The sequence below is a fragment of the Cyrtonyx montezumae genome, unplaced genomic scaffold (assembly GCF_038088225.1).
Source record: "Cyrtonyx montezumae isolate F1298 unplaced genomic scaffold, pur_monq_1.0 scaffold_3, whole genome shotgun sequence".
In the NCBI taxonomy this organism is placed as follows: Eukaryota; Metazoa; Chordata; class Aves; order Galliformes; family Odontophoridae; genus Cyrtonyx; species Cyrtonyx montezumae.
The window spans coordinates 151,021,372-151,041,714 of NW_027072034.1; the positions used below are offsets into that span (position 1 = coordinate 151,021,372).

General features: G+C 36.3%; 1 protein-coding gene across 1 annotated transcript in view; it reads right to left on the bottom strand.

Moving 5' to 3' along the window:
- Window positions 1-6,169: 6,169 nt before the first annotated feature.
- Window positions 6,170-20,343, bottom strand: part of SEMA3C (semaphorin 3C) — a 117,036-nt gene continuing 102,862 nt past the window's right edge. Inside the window, exons 13-18 of the mRNA XM_065743667.1 lie at window positions 19,597-19,685; window positions 17,494-17,535; window positions 16,094-16,251; window positions 13,205-13,272; window positions 9,994-10,124; window positions 6,170-8,069 (exon numbers count right to left, since the gene is read on the bottom strand). Of these exons, the coding sequence (XP_065599739.1) occupies window positions 7,656-8,069; window positions 9,994-10,124; window positions 13,205-13,272; window positions 16,094-16,251; window positions 17,494-17,535; window positions 19,597-19,685 (902 nt within the window). The 3' untranslated portion in view covers window positions 6,170-7,655. The remainder of the gene's footprint in view (window positions 8,070-9,993; window positions 10,125-13,204; window positions 13,273-16,093; window positions 16,252-17,493; window positions 17,536-19,596; window positions 19,686-20,343) is intronic.

Below are 20,343 nucleotides of genomic sequence, written 5' to 3' on the forward strand. Positions count from 1 at the left end.
TATTAGCCTTTCTGACTTACAAAATAATGTCTACTAATAGTAATTTTACCAAATCTCTTTTTGTTGGATTATCTGTGTCATACAATTGACTGATGTCTTACTTTTCCATCTTCTCCATTCTCTTATCTCAAGTTTCCCAAAACAAAATCATTTAGACTGGATTGGAGCTTATATTCTTAGGCATAATAAAGGGAATAGCCTGCCATATGGTACTGAAAAGAAAAACACTCTACAAACCATAACAGAATATTATCCAAATGTCTTTTGAGTGTGAACACATACATTCTACTATGTAATCTGGTTCTGATGTTTGTTCTTAAGCTCAAAAGACTGCATACAACTTTGAAATACACTTTTATGTTTCATTTTTCAGCTGATGCCGTGAAGAAGAGAAGCTTGATGAGGCCAACAATGTGTGGCATCTGTTGAAGATTATAGTAAGCAATATATTTCAGAGTATTGGAATGAGCAGGGTTTATAATTAAAGCCTCTAAATTAAACTAGCTCATGTCAGATTGAGTTTAATTGAATGGATAGAGAATAAATAAGAGACCATAAAGAAAATGCCACGAAGAACCCTAGAGAAAGAAGAACTTCTGGAAGAGAAAATGTTCGAATTAAAAGCAAGACAAAACAAATCAAGACCAAGAGTGAGATAAAAGCTCTGGAAAGGGACCAACCAAATCCTTGTTAGTAGTGAAAGAAAATTTTGGTTAGCTTTGACTTATGGGAGAATTGTCCCTTCAAGGTTGAAAGAATGATGTTTCCATCATTTAACAACATGTAGTAGTAATTCATATTGACAATGTTCACACAAAATCTGCAGCACGTTTCATTGCTCAGTCATTCATTCTGTGCAAAATTTTTAAAATGCAATTTTTATCTATTTATTATTTAACGCTGTGTTAACAGCTGATTCTGTTTAAGTAGATGTAATAGTTAACAATACAGGTAATGTTCTTTTTACTGAAGTTTTTTAGAGAAAATACCCTGGACAGCTGTGTTCTGAGACATGAACCTGAAAGCAAGTATAGACCCTATGTGTCTTTGCAGTCTTTGAAATGGAGACAAAGAAAGCAGATACTGGAAACAGAGCTACTACAAAGTGCCAAGGGAATAACAGCTATCCAAAAGAGTTTTGTACTGAAGGTTATGCAAATGTATTTCTGCTTACCCTTTCCCAATGCTAAATCTTTCTGTACAAGTTGCTCAGATAGAAAACAGTCTGACTGACTCTCTCATTCCCCACAAAAAACTCTAACCAAGTTTTAGTTTGCTTTTTATAAAATTCTTTGAAAAAGTTTCAGGGCTTTTTAAAGTGTTGTATGATTTTGAAATCTCATGGCTTGAGCAGTCTTGATTGTGGAGCTCCGAGAACATTTGGGTTCATTTGTAGAACTTTGCATTCAAATAGCAATAATGAAGCTGATACAGTGCTAATAATACATTAATACTGTTTGATCTATAAAGCTGTGTATAGAATCCAGTATTAAGTCCTGGGGTACAGGACAGTCTATGTCATGGTTTTACTATTTTTGTTATTGGTATTCCACATCATAACATCATGTGAGACACTGGGAGTTAAAGAGTTAATGCTCCAGTTCCATAGATTGATGAATTTCTGAGTATCTGGTTCTCAGAAGAGAAGAAGGACTACATACCCCAGAGGATTTTGCGTTCCCATTTTCCACTCAGAGGGAAAGATAAAACTGCACACAAGTCCTGAGACTGCCTCTCTTTTTGCTGCTCATGAGCAGTGTGAGCTCCCTAGCCATCTCACCTTCAGCTTTAGAGTAAGACCTTCAATTCTGGACACTCTCTCTCTCTCCCTCTCTCTCTCTCTCTCTCACTTCATTTGATTTATTAGCTTCAATTCCAATTGTATAGTATTATATTGTGTTATTCTGCACTCCAGTACCTTATTTAGTAAATTAGCTTTCCTCCTTAGGTCACTGCCACTGTTTTGCTTTTAGGCCCATCTACCTACCTTCTCTGAACTGGCCCATTAACAACTGACAATCTATTACTGTGAAGTAATTATTTATTGGCTGCTGAGCCAGCTATGTTGAATATCTTGGAGTGTCCAGAATGCCAAGGCATTGACAAATCTCAGCCTTTAGTTTAAGTCAGACACATTAGATGCCAGCATATATTTTTTAATTACACTACTGTTAAGTTTCCTGACGTAATAAAGAAATTCATGTTCAGATAGAGAAGAAGGTAAGTTAGAAAAAGAGTGATTAGAAGAGCTTTTGAGGAGGAATAGCTTGTCTTTTAAAATATCCTTGGAGATACCAACTGTTCTACTCAGGTTATTAATGTCTTGAAAACCTGTTTCAATCTGATCAAATTGAAACAGAAAAAGGATGTACAGTAATGTCAAAAGAAGCTAAATGAACCAGCAAATATGTAATGAAAAGCTTCTATATTTGTTCTTATGTGCATGCATGTATATGTATGGAACCAGCTGATAAGTACCCATGTGTAATTTTATTTGAGTTCATATCACATGAAGTCACTTCTCCCCAGACCACCTTGGGTTGCAGGAGAATGGGCTTAGCAAACCAGCTGCAGCTCAAAGGATAAAGAGATATGGATCTCCTGAGACTTAGTCCATTGCTTTAGACAAAAGTCATAGTGTCGCAGCTTGCTTTTATAGCCTGCCCCAAAGAATTACAGCTGCTTACTTAATTCTAGAGATGACAATTAATTCCATAGGCAACAGTCACTCTGCAGCATTGGGAGCCACCCTGGTGTTAGCAATGCCTCCTGTGCATGCAACAACTTTCATTGGTTCCCTCTGGATTTTTGTCGATGCATAGAGGACCATGTGCCAAGCACTGCTCTGCCCTTCTAGGGATCCTGCACATGCTTCACAGTAGGTTATGTGAGTGTGGTTTATTCACATCCTGCTTCCCTCAACAGGGTTTGTCATTAGAAAAGGCAAGTAGCTCCCACATGAAAAAAAAAAAATCTAACACATTTGAAAGAAGGAAGCTCAGGTTTTTGAAAATCTTGCATCTGATGCCCTGAGAAATCAAGTATACTATTTTGCTGCTGCCTGGAGCTAAGGAATCAAAGTGATAAGTGGTTGAACCTTGCTGCAAATCCAAGTGGTAAAAAAGGCAGAGAGGGCCAGAAGAAGGCTGACTGAGGTTTAAAGAGAGAGGACCAGATCTGTGAAAAGTATATCAGAGCATTATAGCCTGTAAATACCTTGCTCTTAAATCCCTGCCTTTTGGAGCCTAATCCAAGCATTTCCTGCAGCAGGATGAAATGTTCAAAGCCTCAACTTCAGACGCAAACTGGTCTGAGTACGGGTATCTCTCCAGGGTCAGCAACCTCAGAGGCAGCCAGTACAGAAATCCTAGCATGAGGTAGTCTTATCTCTCTCACACTTCATAATGCCTTGCAGGAACTGTCTGCTTGGAAATTCAGAATCCAGTTTTATTAACGCAGAACCTTGTCATGAAGGCTGGTATTTCAAGGAATTCCTTAAAATGGAGCAGGCCTTATGCTCCATTTGAACCACTCTGAACCCAACAGAAGATAAGAAGAGCAATTATGAAACTGCTTGGATGATAGATGTAGGAAAAAGGAATGTACTGCAGGTGTCAGGCAGGTTATTTGCTGCAAGGACAGGCCAGGAAATGGGAGCGAGCTGCATGTCCCTATTATGGTGCAGTCCCACCAGCCTTCCAGATTTGGAGCATTGATTGGGAAACGTCTCATGTGAAAGAAAAACCAAAAGACTGAGCAGCACAAATTTTCATTTGTAGGGTTTCACAAAATGGGTTGTTGGTGGTTTTGTTAGTTTTGCTTCATTTCAAAGTAAAATAAAATTAGAAAGCATTTCTACTCTGCTCTTCTCATTTAGAGTCAGATATTGCTGATAGAGTTTATATTGCTACTAGAAAACATTTTTTGCATATGAAACATGAAAAAGATATATGAAATATACATATATTGCATATATGTGTAAGCAATGGGAAAATGCTGGCCTGTTTTCCTGCAAGGTCTCCAGAAAGGATCTCTTCTGTAAGAATTCAACTTGGACTCCTCATCTGTCCCTGGAAATCTTTGTGGGTGAGTGTTCAGACTGGAGCAGAACTCAGAACCGACAGGCTGCAATATGATGCTGCAAGTACTTTCTTGGACTTGCCTAAGAAACCCTTTGGAATTGTTCTTCAGATAAAGAAATAAAGCTCCTTATTTTTAACAAACATCTGTAAGGAGGTAATTAAGTTGTTGCAACACACTTTATTTTGTCAGGCAAATAGTATTTTAGATATTCAATTAAATATTACTATTTTAAACTACATTTTGTTCTCTCTTACACACTATATAATGCATATTCACTGTAATGACAGTTTCATCGTGCTAGAAACTTATACACAAACCTACACTTAAAAACAGAATTTTCTTAATAAAACACGCATATCTACAGTAACAACAATTGCAAAGAACACATTATTAGGTCAAGATTTCAGCAAACTTTACAAACTACACGAAATAAAAATAGCCCAAAAATATCAGTACACGGTGAAGTTCTTAGCAGAGAACATATCTTTACATTTGGTGAAGTTATACCTAGAAGTCTTTTTGCTTTTGTATTTTCTTAGAAATAAAATTATATACATTATTTAGTAATCCTCAAAATAGGAAGTATTAAATAGCACAAATAATATTACAGTCCTAAGTTTTGGTGCTGCCTACAGTAGAGGGGCTACTTGAAACAAAGAAAAACTGCAGATTCTGTATTTACATTTGGGGCCAAACACTCAGATGGTAGAAAGCACAGTAGCTAAATGGACAGCAAGGAAGTTCCATCAGTTTATACCAGCTGAGCATCTGGCTCCTGACTACTCTATACACAGGGGAAGGCTGCTAAAGTGTGGAAACTTGGACCGCTTATGAACTGACAAAAGCTTATTATATATATGCTGAAGTTTTCATGCAGCAGGAAAAATGTTAGTTTAAGTATAATCCCTTAAACAGTCATACCATAAGAATGGTATATGAAGCAGCTTTAAAAATACTATTTTATAATCACATGAAACTCTGAGCTATGCTGATTGTTTTAACGGAATCCCTTATTGCCAATGTTCTATTAGAAAACAGTGTAACTATAATTTCTGAGGCCTAATGGAGGCCTATTAAAACATCACTGTACCTAACCATTTAATGAGTAAATTGTACCCTTAAATACTTATTAATCACTGTACTCCATCTGGAAGCAATTATGATCCTCACAATAGACATTAAGATCATGCTAACTTGGCAGTGAATAGGAGATAGGAAGAGCATGGCAGCATGCAGAGCATATGCACTAATGTCATTCTAGGAGGTAGTTTCATTTTGTGGCACTCAATTTTTGGTTTGTAAGTTACAGTCTCCAGAAGTCAGTTGACTTCAGAAAAAAAGAAAACAAAAATGCATCTTGCTGGGGAAAGCAAAGTCTTATCTTTTCTTTTACCCACCTCTCCCTCTCTTTTTTTGTCTTATTTTTTTCTATTTTTTCTCACCAGAAAATATTCTGCTACCTCATGCAGACAGATTTAAGCTCATGGAAGTCAAAGGAAAATTTTTATCCACTGGTTTCCATGAGTAGAACCTCAGATACCAGTGTCTGCATGCTGCAGAAAGATGCATTTAGGCCTTGATTAAGGAGAGCACTTAGCTGCATGGTAATGTGCCAAGAGGCAGGCATTGCCATTCCCTTTGAAACAAGCACTGAGAACATAAACTGAAGTCCAAGAACTCCCATCAGCATCAAAGGGTCTTAGGGAGACTGTTTAAGTGGTTTATCGAATCAGGGCCCATTTCCCAGCTATTTTATGCCACGTGGCAATGATATGACTGAACTCTGGTATCATCTCACTAAGAGTTAACTCAATTACACTGGATCTTAGTTCACACTGGCATGAAACTTGAGGTGCTCTCCTACATCCTGCAGAGTTATGACCAGTGTAGAATCAAAATAACGCATAAGAGTTTCAACAAACATCAATTAAAATTTTTAATACTGTGTTTTAAAGTACAATATCCATGTTACTGGCTGGAACTAACCATTTTCTTTGTTAACTTTGCTGGGCTTAGAAGTTATTGTCATTGAATGGCTTTTTAAAAAGTTACTTTCTTTCTTTTTTCTTTTTTTTTAATTTTGAGCTGACCATACTTAGTTAATTATCTGACACCATCATAAAATAAAGCATATTTTTTTCTAAGGTACTCCCATGAATTTAATCCCAAGTGTCTAATTCCTCTGGAGAGACTCAGTGGATACCAAAACCTTCTTACATGATAAAATAAGGAACACCTGTCCCTATTTTTTTGGTATCAGTGTTCCTCAAAATAAAAGGTGATTTTTTTTTTTTTTTTTTAACCAGGATAGTTTGATGCACATGCAACCAATTGGCAATAAGATGTACTTTATTGGACCTGTCAGCTTCTTTTTAAACAAAAATATTTCAATTCAAATGTATCTTTCAAAATGTTGTTATACTTTTTGGTTTTATACCCTAACCAGTTTTTTAAATTTGGTTTTTCTCTCTTTTCATTTCTTTTTCATATCTTCCTTACAGGAGAAAAACAGAACAGAGGAGAAAATTGAGAAAATAACATTAAAAAGAAAAGTGGAAGTTCTTTAATTGAGAAAATCTAGACAACATTTTCCATGTCAAGAATCAGAAAACGTAAGTTTTAAAATCTTCAAAGATGTTCATAACTCATTTCTATATTGCAGATCAACTTCAATTTAACAATGGAATAGATTTTTTTTTTAATAAACGCTCTACACATTCTGTCTTTTGAAAAACAAAACAAAGGAGTGTAATTCTTTGAAAACAGCTCAAATACCCAAGTCACTTAGGTGCTTTTCAAAATTGTATATATAAGGAACATTCTCATGTTAGCACTGTACCACTTATAAAGCTATGTAGTGTTATAGGACATCGTATATTAATAAAAATCAATATGAGGAGAAATATTTTAAGTTACATTCCAGAACTCATTAATTTATTACAACTCATACTATGCACAATAATCAGTGTTTCCTCTGACAAAGTATAAAAACATTTTTTCTTTCTCTTCTACTCATTCCTTCATTTGACCTCTGAATGAATGAAACATTTCTACTATACTTTACTCGCATCTTATCTGCATGTATTCACATGATCTGAACAATGAGTGAAAGCTGTAAACCCAGTATCAGTAAACAAGTAGAATCTCATGTTCGTAAATGCAGTGCAAGGAAATTTTAGTACCGTCCTACTTGGAGCATGCATCTTAACCCAGATTCTTCCACCACCAGTCCAGTACAGTCCCAAAGTTGCAAGATATTACACTGAATTTGTAAAAATTTCTGTTCAATTTTTAATTAAATATAAAGATATTAAATATGAATCTGGTTTAAGAAGAACACTCATTTTTGTTTCCATGACATAGCCTAACCTAGTGCCAATAAGCTTTTAGGACTGAAAATACTCCACATCTTTTCTGTAGTTGAGTTACACTGCATTTTATTGGGAAGAGGATCTTTTCTTAGGCTTGTAATTTCATTTAATTTTTAACTGTATTTACTCAACTTTGTTCTCAATAGACAAATAGAAGCCTTCTACAGTAAGGACAAAGACAACTTTTGCTGCAAAGTAAAATTAAGAACCAGGTAACTGATTTCTTCTATTTCTACTTTTCCTGCTATTGATAAGAGCCTTCAGTTTGCTGTAGTCCCCTCTCATCTTCTGGGGCTCTTCCCTCCGCTGACCTTGCTGTCTACTGTCTTTGCAGTATTGATTGATCATCTGCATTTCGGAGTGGCTGAAAGCTCCCACAAAATCCTTTGGGTGGAACTGCAGTGCTCGCACTGAGCTGGCCCAGGTCCAAGGGGACCACTTGTCAGTCATGTAGGCCACCATCTCTGTATCCAGCACTTTGAAATTGATCTTTGCTAAGGTCTGCTTGAAATTGTTCTCTGTTGCAATGCAGTGATAAAGCCCCCGATCGCTGTCTTGGACAGAGCGAATAAGAAGTCCTTGCTCAGTAGCTATGATCCTCTCATTAAGCTTGACCTAAATGTAGAAAAGACAGAATGATCTTTATCAGGAACGTTACAAAACAATGCAGTACTGCAAGTCCTTGTTAACTGTTACTTTAAATGCCTCTATCTTTCTTAAAGGACATTTAAAAAATATTATATTTTGCTTCGCTATGTATCACAGTGGCCATGGTTCCTGCTAATGTTAGGAAAGAGATTACATCCTAACATGATGTGTCTCTAAAGAAAACAGTTTCAATATTTTTATTCATTACATCACAGTAGATTTGTTAGGGATGAAGATAAAGATGTAAATCTAGACTACATTAAATAAAATTTTTCAAACGTTCAAGCAGAGAAGTTGAGAAAATGAGCTTTTATTTGCCAAGGCTTCATGTCTGTGAACATCCTTTCCAGCCTCAGAGGTTGCTGTTGAGACTTGATGGAAGAAAAGTGCAGGATTAGGCCAAGGGTTGATCTGTGATTGAATAGAACGTGGCTTCTGGTGAAATACTTGGAGTGCTAGTGAGTTTCTGAAGCTAACTTCCACAGAACTCTATCTGAGCTGTGGAGTCTAAAGCCACAGCTCAGATAGAATTCTTCACATAGCATCAGCTATGTTACCTTATTGGAAACATAGAGCAATTTTTATACTCTCTCGTTTCCTTTCTGGCTTCAGACTTTGGACAGTCCCAAGAGAAGGTCACGTCATTTGAGGAAAGCAAGTTACCACAACTTGTTTGGTCATCATCTGATTATAAATGACTGCACATAATCCTTGGCCACGTCTGCTATGAAATAAAAATTATCAAAGAATACCAGTGCTGCTATTTGTATGAAATATTTTTCTATTTTGACACTGAACTTTTCATTACACCTGATACGAGAACTCATTTATTTACTGCGCTATTCTGTTATTGTAAAATGCTTTAGACGTTGTTCAGAAACCTGAGTGATTACATTCAGCTTGAAATGTAATTAACATTTTGATTATTTTAGTTTAACAATTTCTATTTAAAATCACATTGATTCTGGTACTGATATGGAATATAACAAAAAATTTAAAAAAAAAAAAAAAGAGGAAGATGTTGTTCTGAAGCAAAGGGTCAAAGAATTTCACCTAGATTACCAGGACATGGCATGAGTCTCTCAAGACTGCAGGACAGAATATCATGAAAGACTCAACAAAAGGCTTCTAAGTCCTATCTGATTTTGGAAAATGGCTTGATAGGAGAGTAGTGCTTTTCAGTATTTATAAACTATCAACAGACACCATAACACTTAATTTTTCCTTACAAAATATATTCCTTTTTATTCACACGGCAACTGCCTCTGATCTGAAATGGATTTTTCCCCTTTTATATTAGTTAAGATATATGTGTTCCTCATAAACAATCATACTCTATATTATAGTGCTGAAATTTGAGAGCCTTAGAGACTGCAGTAATGGAAAATGTGATTGCAGCATGGTGGGGAAATGCTTTTGTCAATATGTGTTCTTGCTAAAGAAACCTTTCACATTTCTCCCACTTATGCCTTTTATCTTTTCAATAGCACAGAAAGCAGAAGTCTGCAAGCAGACTTCTTCCTGAACTTTATACAGTTTACTGCCTTCATGCCTGTTTCCCAGATCAATAGTAAATCCCAAGTGCTGCAAACTTTCCATTTGCAATTAGAAAGGTGTGAAGGAAAAATTCATTAACTAGTTCCTTGACTTTATTATTTTCTGACAGATACTCTGTTCTGATCAGACCTGGTGGAGCTGAGGAGTGAAATGCCCTTCTGCCACACTGAACATTCTGTGTTGACTTATATAAGTAAAGGGCTGTCTGATGTCCTGCACCCACACAAATTCTCCAGCTTCAGTGTCTAATGAAAACATAAATGCCATCCTGCTTCAGTCTGGGGTAGGGATGCTGAATGAGGTCCCTTCTAGAGCTGCTGTTGACATTACTCACCTCTTTCCTCCTGTCATTGTCTTTCTGTAGCAGCCATTTAATAGAAGCCTGAGGGGATTTGGGTGTACATTCAAGAAAGGTGGTGTTGTTTTTCACTCCATATTGGACTGTTTCTGCTGCATTTCTGTATGCTAGAAAGTAAAAGAAGACAAGTCAGGCTACTGTAAATGTTGTATAGAAAACAAATAACTGTGCAGCACTATTTGCAATATAGTCAACTGAAGTATATCTAATCCTGATAATAGGAGATAATATGTTTGTCATGGTATGGAATTTTTACAGAAATAAAATGTAACAAAGAAAAGACAGCTCCAAATACTGGTGTTATCACTTGAATATTGATCTCTCCTGAGAAAGGAGGATACCTGTACAAAGGCAGGCAAACACATGCCCAGACACTTCTACGGAGTGGAGTTCTGCCTGGAAATCGCTCTTTCCCAGTGGGATAACTGAGCTGACGATGAACTGACATTCAGCTCTGAAATGAACTCATTCTCTACTAAGACAAAATAACCTCTTTGGAACTGTTCAATGTAGAACAACATTTTTGGTATACTTCTTCATACTTCAAAGTTTGGAAATTAGGCTAATATTGTTGGCATGATCAAAAATACATCATGGCATAAGGACATCTCCAACATTTCAATGGTCATGCAGTATCACAGGGAGGCAAGAGAGGGCAGACTTGACTCCCAATCATCCTTCTATCTAAAAAAGTAAGAAAAAGGGTCTGGCTCTAAATGTGAAATTCAGTGAACAATTATGCCATCAACAGAGACCAGGAAAGATATATAGCACTCCAGAAACACGTGGACAAGTGCTGAGTGTGTGTATGTCATCAGTTAGACTTGCTGTGGCCCTTAACAGACTCATAGCAGTTACTGAAAAGGAACTTTTAGATGTTCATTAATTGCCACAAATTATAATATTTGTCCTGAAAAAAATGCACTTCAGATTTAAAAGTATACTACATATTTAAAATAAAAATTCTTGTTTATTTATTTTCACAAAGGAGTAGTAATAATACTATTTTTTTTTCACAGTCCTAGAACTGGTCTTCCTCAGAAAATATTTTATCTCCTATTCTTCTCTACTTCTTTCATCAATTCACATATGAAACGGGAATCTATGCTACCAAAGGAAGGAGACTTTGTATAGTTTTTTCTTTGTGAGTTCTCAACACATTTTTGAGGTTGTGCCAAAATCAACTGCAATTTTTTAGGAGAATAATGTAGACATATTTTGCATTCAAAGGCCATAAACTAGCAAAGATCTTGGCTGTCCTGTCTGTAGCTTTGAAACATGGAGTGAATCAGAGCTGTAGCACTTTTTTTTAATTTTTTTTTTAGACTGGGGCTAGATACATCACATAAATGCACTTTTTAACACTATTCAAGTGTTCAGTACTTATCTAACTTCTTCGCTAGTCCATTCTACTAGCACTTAGGCATACTGAGGAGTAACAAAATAAAAATGCATTTCTCTAATGGCTACTCTATAACCATTAGAGAAATGCAATTATAAAAAATACTGAAGTACTTAACAGAAAAGCAATATTGCAAACCCTTTAGCTCTTAACAATCTCTTAAAAAATAGCAATAGGCTAAAATATTAGTTTTGGTCTACGGTATGCAACCTGTCATGCTTGAAATCTGAGTTTCATGACTGTTGTTCCTTATAAACTTGGAAGATTTCTTGTTGCCATCCAGATCTCTGCTCTTTTGTCCTTTAGGCAGATTTTAATTTTTCTTCCAACGTAGTTTTTCCAGAAGTAGCTTGAATTATACTTTGAAAGAGTCCAAGTTGCTATTTCTTTTCTATTTCCCCAGTGAAGACAGCATCATCTACCTACACTGCTGTCACCGAAACATCCTTTAAAATTGCTAAAACATCTGAGTCCCTAAATATATCAAAACTAAGAAAAATGTCTTGAAAACAAGATTCCCGTGTCACAAGAATGTCAAGGTTTAAATGTTTGTTTCCCCTCAGCCCACAAAGCAGACAGCTGACACTCTCACAGTTTCCACATTGAAAGAGGAGACACCTGTCCTTGGAACAGACAGTGGGTGGGTGGTCACTGCACATGACTGCAAGGTAGGACACACAGCTCAAATTTCTTCATGGTTCAGAGCCTGAACTTTGATATGAACGTCTCAGAGCTCAGGTGGATAATCTAATGGTGGGTCGAAGTTGATCATAAGTTTGTGATTAACTTGTTCAAACTATTCAGATTCATATAAATGACCTAACACTGAGTCATGGGGAGTCTGGGCAGCCAGAGCACAATTAGCCACATTTGGGCTGAGGATTCTATGCCTGACTTACTCCTGGAAAACAAGAGACCACAAGTGGAAGCAGGAGACTCCTGTGAGACCGAGAAAGAAAAAAGCAATACAAAATTTTATGTGACTGAATTTTTGACATGTAACTCCTTAAACATTCTTCTCTCATTCAGTCAAAAATTTAATCAAGAATTTGCAGAAAGATCTATTATTTCATCTCCAGATGACACAGTTGAGAGCACACTTTGGTGAGACAGGCTCAGATATTGGAACACGATTCTCTGTCTGTGTTTTGATATTGCCACAGCCTAGCTTAGACATGCAAGGTGTTAAAAAGGAGTAAGCAGACTTTATGTGCACACCTACTCCATATCTGACTGTTGACTAGCAATGTGGAGAAAGGGGCAGCTGGGAAGGCAGAGCCTTTTCCCCACTGTCTATCTGCACTGTGCCAGCCTGGCTAAGCAGTTGTACAACTAGAAATAAGGGACTTTATAAAGAGGTTCAAAGCAATTTATTTTCCTAGGTAAAAGGAGAAATTAATGAAAACTCAAAGGAACCTGCCGAAACATGTGCTCTAAAAACCAATAGAACCTCAAATTCTGTTCTATTCTAGATGTTCTGGTCTGAGCCTTAATCACATAAAGAGAAATTAATAAAGACTTAAAGGACTTAGAAAAACACTCAAATTAACTATACCTGTTTCTAGCCAATACTATCAGCTTCTTATTTCATGTGTTTTGAACTCTACATTTCATGGGGCATCATTTCATCACATTGATGCAGGAGTCATATAATTGCAAAGAAAGACTCAGACTTGGAAAATAATTATGCTTTACCAGTAAACCACACAGATGTGAGCTACAATGAATCACATGAGGAAAGCCATGCATTCTTTATATAGCATGAGAATCTCTAAATTACAGTACCTTTCAGGTTGAAACCTCGGCACTGAGTCAGAGGGTTTCCATGTCTCACGTCTTGCCTACGACTCCTCCTAAAATATTTTAAAACATAAATTGTTATTCCAAAACAGCTACACTTCAAAAAAAAAAAAGAAAAAAAAACACATTTTTTTTTATTTAACCTGATCGGTTATCAGGTATAGTTCATAACCTACTTGGAGGTTGCTTTTATGCTCCCAGGCATACTAGAGAGAAGATACTGTTTAAGTGAATAACTAGTTTGCTGAATTTTTGAAGACAATTATTCTTTTGGTAGGGAAAGTAGTTTTGCAATAAAGGCATAGGCGTGGAAGGGCTGGAGGTGATGCATAAAGCAGACATAGCTTTAGTGTTGCAAGACCTAACATTCAGAGACAGACCTCTCAGATTCAGATGATCATCAAACAGGCAAGCATCTTAGCATGAGATATAGAAGAGTCACAGAATTCATATCTAATGCATCAACAGAAAATTATGATGCAGGACATGTTCCCCACTCGATTTTGGGAGGCAACTTATTTTTGGTGTCTGCAGCCGCTGTGATAGCAGAGAGGCAGAAGTATTCAGACTAGTGAAAAGCTCAGATTCAGTTCTTCCCTTTACTTGAGGGCATATAACTTGTTTCCTCCCAAAAGATACTCTAACTCAACAAGTCTTAAAATACTTCAAAATGGGACTTCACTATACTACTCGGATTTTTTTCCCAGTTTACTGGGACTGGAAATACTGGCATTTTAGCTAGGAGATCACTGCTCACAGAATTCAGTGCATGTAGATCTGGAATCTGAATTTTTATTAGTATATATTACTTTTTTTTTTTTTTAATGAATATTCCATACATTAGTTCAATGTTTATTGAGTTCCATGAAAAAAAAAATACATTGCCAGTACACACTGTTGTGAAGGAATGAGATATGTAACTACAATACTTTGAACTATGAACTAATGACTTATGAGTAAGAAACCAAAAAAGGCCCTGGAGCTGCAGCATTGCTAAGTGAAGGGTGATGTCTTTCTGCTCATACTATACCAGATACTGTAGAAACAGTGAGAGACAGCCTTTATGATCCTTTGTTACCTGATCCTTCACTAGATAGTTTTAAAAGACAACATTTGAAAACTGATCTTTCAAAGGAGTCATTTCTGACATTCCAAGTATATTTTTGATGGTAAACATTAAAAACGTGATTATGCCTTAGGATCTTAACCTGTGTGAACTGCCCATGTTAAGTCAGAGGAGACGATAAATTTCTCAGTGAATTTCAGGATGACTGTTGCTACCATGAGTTGCTCTACTCCATCAGTAGTGGTATGCTTGTTACATTAAGCAGTTCTGAGGATCTAAACTTTAATACTTACCAAAAGAAGTCTGAGAAGGTGGTTTTAGAAAATGAAGATACTCTCAGGGAAACCAGTTTAGGCGATGAACAGAGACAGGGTGTCAAAAGACTCAAATGAACAAATGTGCCAAGCAGAAAGATATTTCTGCATAAACTATGGGGTTTGTCTCTAACTGTCAACGTTTTCTTCTTCATAGTCTCTCCTGATATTTAACAGGACCACTCACTTCCTTCACATGTGAAAAACAGATTATTTCTTCCTTACAATTCTAGGTATTTATTTTCATTTGATATAAAAAGCAAATTGCACATAAAATGTCAACAAGAAAGAACGTCCCAGTGGAAATAACCTTGGGTGTATACATGGAGATGAAAAGGAATCCACTGGAAACTGTACAGACTGCTTATATTTCACTGCTCATTATCTTTCGGTTAGTGTGGGAGTTAGGTGGCCTGAGACTTGGGGATTTTCTTTGTCTTTCCTCCCCTCCGTCTTCTGACCTTTGCTCCATGGAAGAAAACAATCAATTTGCAAACTGAATTTGCTAAGTGAAAGCAGTACAAGGCCCAGGTATTGTACTGTATCTTTTATACCTATAGCCATGTTGGGCTTTGTGTTTTTATCTGAAATTAGGAATTATTCGAGAATATAAAAATTCAAGAATTTTAATTAAAGCCGTCTTTAATCCCTAGGAGTGACATTGTCATCAGCTAGTTGGGTCACTGGAACAAGCCAGGTTCAGGGTGTGAGCACAATGGTATTCACAGGGTAAAGCTCTGGCATGTAACTGAAAGGTTTGTCTCCGCAGAAATACTTCCTTGTACATTCTGTAGCTTTGTTTGTATATGAAGTGGAATCTTAGCAATACAAGATCTCACTGCAGCTCCCTGCTATTAAATATTTCCCTAGGGAGGTGGAAAGAGGCTCCTGTTTTGCATAAGAACTATGAGACAGATTATTAGCTCTGTTATAAATTAGAGAGAAATTGCTCTTCTTGCCTGCATTAATAAATCTCATGTCAAAACCCCCAGAATTGCAAGCACTACATGGAAGTCACATTTGCCTGAGATTTCCATAGAAATAATTGTTTTCATTTAGGAGCAAGTGTGGAACAAAAAAATAAATGACTTAATTTGTCAAATAGCCTCAGTGATAGTTGGCTGTATTTAGGGCTATCTTAATTATATCCATGGTGAGCAACTGAATTTTAACAAAGGGAACAAATGTTTCACTGTTTTTTTTTTTTTGTATTTGTGTATATGAGACATCAGATTAATATTTATGATTATAAGTAGGGTGTTTTTTCTTTTTTTTCCCATCTGTTGCTTTAAATATGAAAAGGCAAGTTCTTTTAGCATACACTCTTAGGTGATGAACAATATGACCAAGCACCTCGGCTACAGAGGTGTTATTTGTATGTGCTCCTGAAAAGAAAGACATTCCACTTCTGTATCACATTACAGGGCTCTAAGCTACATAGCAGAGAAGAAGCTTCATTCCTACATTCCTGGCAGACTTTACAGGGCTACTCACCTTTTCCCTGTGGGATAGAACCTGGAGCAGGAGTTGCCATCCCAGGCGCAGTATGGGTCCCGGGCAAGGCAGCAGTCAGCACAGGCAGTCCCATAGATGTGGCAGCGGTGCAAGGGGACCTGTGTGACCCCTTCCTCTGAGCTCACGTACAGCTGTTGCTGTAGAAGGAAATGGAATGATTTATTTTAAATGTGGAGGAGCTTAGCCCAAGACTCAGTTCACACAACTAGAAACCGTTCAACTAATTCTGGAATTAACTCGAGACCAAGAGAGGAGCCACTAATATACGTAAAGCCAAAAAACAGGGATCTCTTGGGTGAATAGGACTAATATTTCCACCTTCCTGACAGAAAATACTTACAACTACTTAGAATGTTAATGGCTTTTAGGACATTGAGTGTCACTATTCCACGTGGGGGCAGGCAGGCAGATGTCATTTAGCTCAGATTTGAGAACTTGGTTTTTATTCACTGAGGATTTTTGGATCATGCCTTTGAACTAAGTATTTTATATGCATATAATCACATAAATAAATATTTTGCAGAGTTCCTAGTTGGATTCTCCAATGCGTAGATTTCCAACCTATAAATCTTAGAGATTATGGTGGGGATTAGAGCCAGGTTTGATAGCCTTATATACCTGGAAAAATAGGCCAGTAGAACTTTTATAATAAATGGTAACTTTTGCAAGGGAAGTTCAAAGTGAATCACAATACTCTGGGCCAATGTATCACTTTTACATAGAAACTTTTATTATTCCTAAAATATAAATGACTATTTAATGGAAAATCTAGAAACTTCCATGGTCTTTTGGTCATAAATCTAATAAATTACACTGAATTTAATTCAGTAAAGAGTGAGGAGTGTTTACTTCTTTGTAGTTTTCTTAAATATTGAGGAACACACTGCTTTGAAAACCACAAATGACTAATTTTTAGTTTAAGTGTTTGACATTTCATTAGATATCCTCAGTTATTGTCATTGTTCCTATTTCCATCTTTACTAGTAATGAACAGACATGTACAATTTCTCCATAGATCCAACATTACACTTTTTGTACACTCCATACTTTCAAAGGAAAATTTCTATTTAGGACTTAAATAAAATGAGTATAGATTTAATCTTTTAGTACGTTTTTTCTTATTTGCCTTTTTTAAAATTATTTCTACTGTTTAAAGATACTTTAAGTGATTTAGAAATCATAAATAATTAATATACATTATTTTATCCTACTGGATCTTGGACAGGTGAACAGCTCATGTCAGATCCTGTCATGTTTCCCCACATTTATTACAGAAAATGTCTATGCTTACTATGATGCATTACAATTGATCTTTTAACATTTTAAGTCAGTTTGATTTCCTGTTAATAATATTAAGCAATCATTCCTCTTTTCCATACCTTTTTAGATGAAATCTTCATTGTTGTTATAGGAGAATTACTCTGAAAGACAAAATTTCAAAGCACATTTACAAAGACTGTCATTAATGCACTTGCAAAATTAATATTTAAAGTTCAATAAAACCTGAGTGGAGTCATATCTAACAAAACTTTATGCATCTTAGAAAAGCATCACTCCTACTACTCCTTTGCTATTTTCAGAACTAAAGAAATTTCATAAATACAATTAATGTCTCAGTACATGCACTGGCTGAGCTCAACAGCATTATTATTCATTGTGTGCATTGATTTTTTGCACTACTACCTGCATTTGTGTTAGTTCAGCAATATGGGGGCAATGTGTTTTGAAGCCATTATTCTCACTCTGCAATAAGAAACTTCTGTTCTTCAAAACTGATGATACAGAAAAATCATGCAACAGCTCATGCATATTTACTACATGACTCAGTTAAGAATATGTCATATTTCTCCTACACGTTATCTACAGTGCATACATTTTGGCTAACATCCAACACATACTTTCAGATTATTGATGATAAGAATATTGAAAATGGCATGTGTGTTACTGAATGTTTTGTTTCCAGAGACGGTACAGTATACTACTGTGTGTCATCACTGGAGTCTGTTATTGTCTGTGTCCAAACCAAATCTTAAAGAGCTGGAAAAGGAATGATCATGTTCATTGCCTTAAGCAAGTGAAGCAATTCATTATTCTCATCCAAACAAATGATTAAAATGATGGCAATAAAAATGTTTAGCATTTTTTGAAGATTTAGCAATTGCTCAGTCACAAAGGAAAGCCCCACTGGTGGGCCAGGATTAACTGCAGTGGACTACAGACAAAGAGGTAAGGCCAGGACTAGAAAATCTGCCTGTGAATCACGTGAACTGGCAAAGGTTTGAAGGAATGTAGTGCTGCTCTGCAGTATTTTATGACTGAACTGTCTGGAGATTCAAGTTCCAGTGCAACACTGGATCTGATGCCACATCTTGGTTATATTCTGGAATCTGTGCTTTGCTTACTATCCACATTTATCAGAACAAAGCCAGTGATCTTATTCCCCTTAGAGAGACTTATTACTGCCACACTGCCTGCACAGACTCCAATTGCAGTTATGTATTTGAAGGTTTGGGATAAAAAGGTCTGTGCACAGATGTCCAGAAATGAGGCTTAGAATCAAGATTCTTCCCATCTCACCTATCTACTTTCTGCAAATGGAATAAGTAATAATTGGGCAAATGACACTCTAAGGGGTGTTACTCTAAAATTTATCTTTTCCAAAAAGAGGTTTTCAACAAAAGCTACTTATGCTTTTCTGAAGGTTGACACAGAAAGTATTCCTTTTCTTAGGGAAATAGCTGTTGTTGCATGCCTAGATAAAAAGCTTACATTTTTGTTTTTGTATCTTCTCAGTGAAATAGAAAAAAAGCCCATGACAAAACCCTTAGCTAAGTTTATAGATGAACACCATTTGACCTCAGGCTACTTATTTTAAAGAACATCCCATTCAATAATTTGACGGGGAATCTTCAACATGAGGATGAATATTTTCTTTAGGTTATTACAAGCTGCTACATGCCAGAGTGACTGACAGCAGCTATTCCTTTATTTCTCCCTCTAGATGTTTACATTTCTTTTTGGTTTTTGTTGTGTTTATCTTGTTGTATTTTGATTCCATAAGCTTTGAAGATCTGCAGCTGAGCAAAACCACTAGTTTGCTCCAGTTATGCAGCACAGAAATAGGAAGACTATCAGATAATTAAAGTGTCTTAGATTTTATCTGTAAATAGTGATAGTCTCAATATGGCATGCCAATGAGAAAAGTTGCCATCCAGAAGCCACTAATGTGATTATAAAAATCCTTCTATCTAGTATGACAACATAAAAAATAAGCAACTTATATAGAGGTAAAGAAGGATTTAAGCCTAGTTACCGTCCTCATTCAGACATTTTAGTTTGCTCTTTGGGTGGGTATCAAGCTGGCAGTAGGCACATTTACTTGGTCTTTTATCAAGTCACAGTTGCCCTTGCCAAAGTCTTTCAGAACAAAGTGTTTGTACGAACACACACATTGGAAGAGTAAATGTAGAAGCAAGCCAAACCTGAAAAACTTCCAGCTCTTCTAAAATGAGTTCTCCACTTGCAGAGAAGTTGGTGGGTAAGACAACAACTTTTTGTACAGTTCCTTGATCTGGAAAAGATGAGAAAGAAATCAGACCACATGACAAAGAGAAAAACAAGAAAAGATGAAACATTATCAACTATTAAAAGAAACCTTCAAAGCCAGCACTGTGAAATAGAGAAAGGTAAGAAAAAGTATTAATTTGGGGCGAGAAAGGACTATGAGATGATCCCCTCAAAAGACACAGATTTCAACAAGATTGTAAACAGTATTATTCTTATATATGAATTTCAAGAAATCATGGTAAGATTGGAGTAAGTACCACCATTCTACCTGGAAATATCAATCAAAGTCAGTAATGATCTTATGGTAAAAACAGAGCAGTAAGTGAAAGAGAACTACTGTATAATTGAAGTGTATTCATGCTCAGTAATAATGTGAAATGACAACTGATGACAGGAAAGGTAAATATTCCAAAGAATAACTATCTACTTTGAAAAATAATAAGCTGATTTTTTTGCAGGAAAATCAAGCAATACTTAAGCCCTTTGTATATTAGTAGGAGTTATTGTCTATGTGGAAAAAGAAAAAAAAAGGCAAGGAGTCACTGTGGTGAATCATTTATAGTTGCCATGTCAAAGTACAATCAATCCCCTCAGGTTGAAGAAGTAAGAAGCAAAAATGAGGTGTCAGTGGTGGTGTTTTTGTGGGTGTATACTGAGTAAGA